At 40.3% G+C, this 3,084-nt stretch overlaps 2 protein-coding genes across 2 annotated transcripts in view; one reads left to right on the top strand and one right to left on the bottom strand.

Annotated features, from left to right (window-relative positions):
• QTRT2 (queuine tRNA-ribosyltransferase accessory subunit 2) overlaps window positions 1-3,084 on the top strand; it is a 49,276-nt gene that overhangs the window by 16,855 nt on the left and 29,337 nt on the right. The window lies entirely within an intron of this gene.
• Window positions 1-3,084, bottom strand: part of CCDC191 (coiled-coil domain containing 191) — a 78,098-nt gene that overhangs the window by 72,654 nt on the left and 2,360 nt on the right. The window contains exon 2 of the mRNA XM_019652224.1: window positions 1,269-1,427. Coding sequence (XP_019507769.1) covers window positions 1,269-1,427 — 159 coding nt within the window. The remainder of the gene's footprint in view (window positions 1-1,268; window positions 1,428-3,084) is intronic.

The following is a 3,084-nucleotide window of genomic DNA, read 5'->3' as shown; positions in this document are numbered from 1 at the left end:
ACTTGGGCCAGTGAAGCAACGTCCTCCACAACTAGACTGAAGAACAAAAGGACAGCAACTTGTCTGTTCCCCTTCTCCCAATTCCCCAATAAAAATCTTAAAAACAAAAACAAAAACAGATATAACTACATCTATTAGCATCATATGAAAGGAAGTAAAAGTTTCACTGTATTTCATATGTGCTTCAGAATAAATGTGAAGTACTGAAATGCCTCACTTTAATAATGACATTAATACACTAGAAAAATATCTAGAAGGTGGCAACCAAGATAAGATTTGGAAACAATGTGATAATAATGAACTGTTGTTGACAGCACTAGTGTTACTTACTCTAGGAACACTGAAGTATATGAGTGATCATATATGATTACAACTCCCACAAAAAAATAAAGACTGTCCTAGAGACAGGGAACATGAGATTATTTACTGTGGCGCTAACGGGTAAAAGTTACTGAGGACCAAATCCTAATTGTCCTAATTAAGAGAGAATACTATGATGACTAGAGCCTCACAACAGTTGAATGGGCTCCTCCAAAGTGCAGGCTCTCTATCCTGGCAGGTGCTCAGGCAGATTATATCGCCCCATATTAGGGACACTATAGGAGGATCTCTAACTGAGGGGGTGAAGAGGGTAGATCAGACTAGGTGATCTTGAAGGATTCCTCTAACTTTACGAGCTCATGACTTTATGATGCCTAAGCTGGGGATTTTGGAGAGTCCTAATAAGGGGAATGCTGCCAGGTGAGTTCACCAAGGTTCTCTGAGTAATGCATGAGGAGCTGCCACCACTGTCACCCTGCCTACCCTTATGCTTAGGGAAAAAAAATCTCAGACTCTAGCTACATTCGAGGAACCACCACAAATTAGTTATTTAACTTGTCTGTCGCTAGCTCTGTATATAATAATTTTCCTTATAAAGATATATGAAGCATTTTGCAAATATAAAATAATATATGAGTGCGCATAGTCTCCAAAGTAAATGGTTGACCAACAATTTACAGGAAGAGGCACTCTTAAACAGCATTACTTACTATTATAGTCGTAAGAATTATAAATAACAGAATATTTTGACTTAAAAATATCATGAATTTACTGAGGATATTGATAAGGAATTTAAATTGAATCAGGAAAAATGAAAGCCAATTATAAATCTAAGCAAAACACAGAAAAGTCAAAAGGTATATCATCTGTTATTCAAAACAATTGAAAAGACTTCTTAGACACATTCATTGGATGTTAAAGCTCAGAACAATCAGATCAGTTCTTACCGTCAAAATTGTCATATTTCAAATGACCACTGGCCTCTGACACAGGAGGGATACTTGACACAGTGTCTTCGGCATCCCCATCACTTGCTAGTTCTTGCTTAAGTTTGGTGTCTAACCAGTCATTGACCAGCTCCTGAGCTATCAATAAAAGAAAAACATCTTTTTACTATTTCAATTACTTCAGAGACCTTTCTTCATTCACTGTTTTCATTCATTCAATAAATATTAATTTTGAGCACCTATCGTGTGTTCTAGATGCTTGGAATATAGCAGTGAACAAAATGGGAAAAATAACATACCACCATGAAGCTTACATTCTAATTTGGGAAGAGAGAAAACGAACAAGTCAGAAAAACAGAGCAGGGGAAAGAGAAATGGTGTATAAGAAACAGAAGATAGGTGTTGATAGTTTTAAATTGGGTGATTTGAGCAAAGAGGAGAAGGAAGTGAGCGAGTGAGCCATATGGCTATGTAAAGGAATATTACTCTATGCAGAGGGAAAGCAAGCACAAAGGCCCTAAGGCAGGAGGGTGTCTAGCGTGTTGGAGAAATAGTAGGGAGGCAGTGTGGCTGCAGAGAAGTGAGTGCAGGGGGCTGGGGGATAGCAGGAGATGAGGTGGAAAGGTAATGCAGGGATCACGTTTAGAGCAGTCATTCCAGGTTAGGGCGGTCGCATGCTCCAGTGGACATTTGGTAACGCCTGCGGCCATTTTTGGTTGTCACTGCTTGGGGAGGTGATACTGGCATCTGGTGGGTAAGGGCCAGGAATGATGCTAAACATCCTACAACGTACAGGGCAGCACCCACAACAAACCTGATCTGACCTAAAATGTCAGTAGTGCTGAGGTTGAAAAAACCCCTTCTTTAGAGTCTTGACACCGTTCTAGGTATTTTGGCTTTTACTCTGAATGCAATGAGAAGCCACAGGAGGGTTGTGAGCCAAGAGACTTATATTTTAAGAGAACCATTCTGACTACTATGTTAAAATAGACTACAGGGGGACAAACATGGAAGCAGGGCACCCCGACTGGGAGACAAGTGCGATAATCCAGGAAGAGAGGGAACGGGGGCCTGGACCTGGAGTGGAGGTTTTAAAAATGGTCATAGTCCAGAAAACAATGTTTTGAGGTAAAGTTGACATGATTTGCTGATGGACAAGGAATGGGATGTGAGAGAAAGAAATACAGGTTTTGGGCCTAAGTAACTGCAAGGATGGAGATACCATTTTCTGAGCCAAGGAAGTTCAAGGGAACAGTGGGTTTGGAGGGAAGATCAGGAGTTGCGTTTTAGACTTGTTTAGGTTTGAGATGCTTTTGAGACATACGAACAGGTTGTCCAATAGGTATTGGCTATACCACTCTGTATTTCAGGGGAGAGGTGCAAGCTGAAGAAATAAATGTGGGTGTTGTCAGCATACAGATGGTACTTAGCTGTAGAAGTAGATGAGATTGCAAAAGGAGGAAGGTGGGTAGAGACCGGTTCAAGGACAAAGCCCTGAGACACTCCAGTATATAAAGGCTGAAGAGATAAAGCCTCTAGAACCAGAAAAGCAGATGAGGGAGGAGAGGTCATTAAGGCAGGGGAAGAAAAATAGGAGTGTGATATCCTGGAAGCCAACTCTCATTTGGATTTCTTTCTTACTGGTATCCAGAAAAATCTTCTTAAACATATAGGTGAGAAAATGTCTGCTTTAGCATTACCTTACCTTCATCATGATTATCAACATTATCATACAGCTCTTATGGGTAGGGCATGGGAGCTTCAAAGAAGAAAAATGTCTATTTCAGCACTCTCTTCATCACTGTTATTATTATTA

Source organism: Hipposideros armiger, unplaced genomic scaffold (assembly GCF_001890085.2).
Source record: "Hipposideros armiger isolate ML-2016 unplaced genomic scaffold, ASM189008v1 scaffold_176, whole genome shotgun sequence".
In the NCBI taxonomy this organism is placed as follows: Eukaryota; Metazoa; Chordata; class Mammalia; order Chiroptera; family Hipposideridae; genus Hipposideros; species Hipposideros armiger.
Note: the sequence above shows the minus strand (reverse complement) of the source record. Positions and strands in the feature narration are given on the sequence as shown.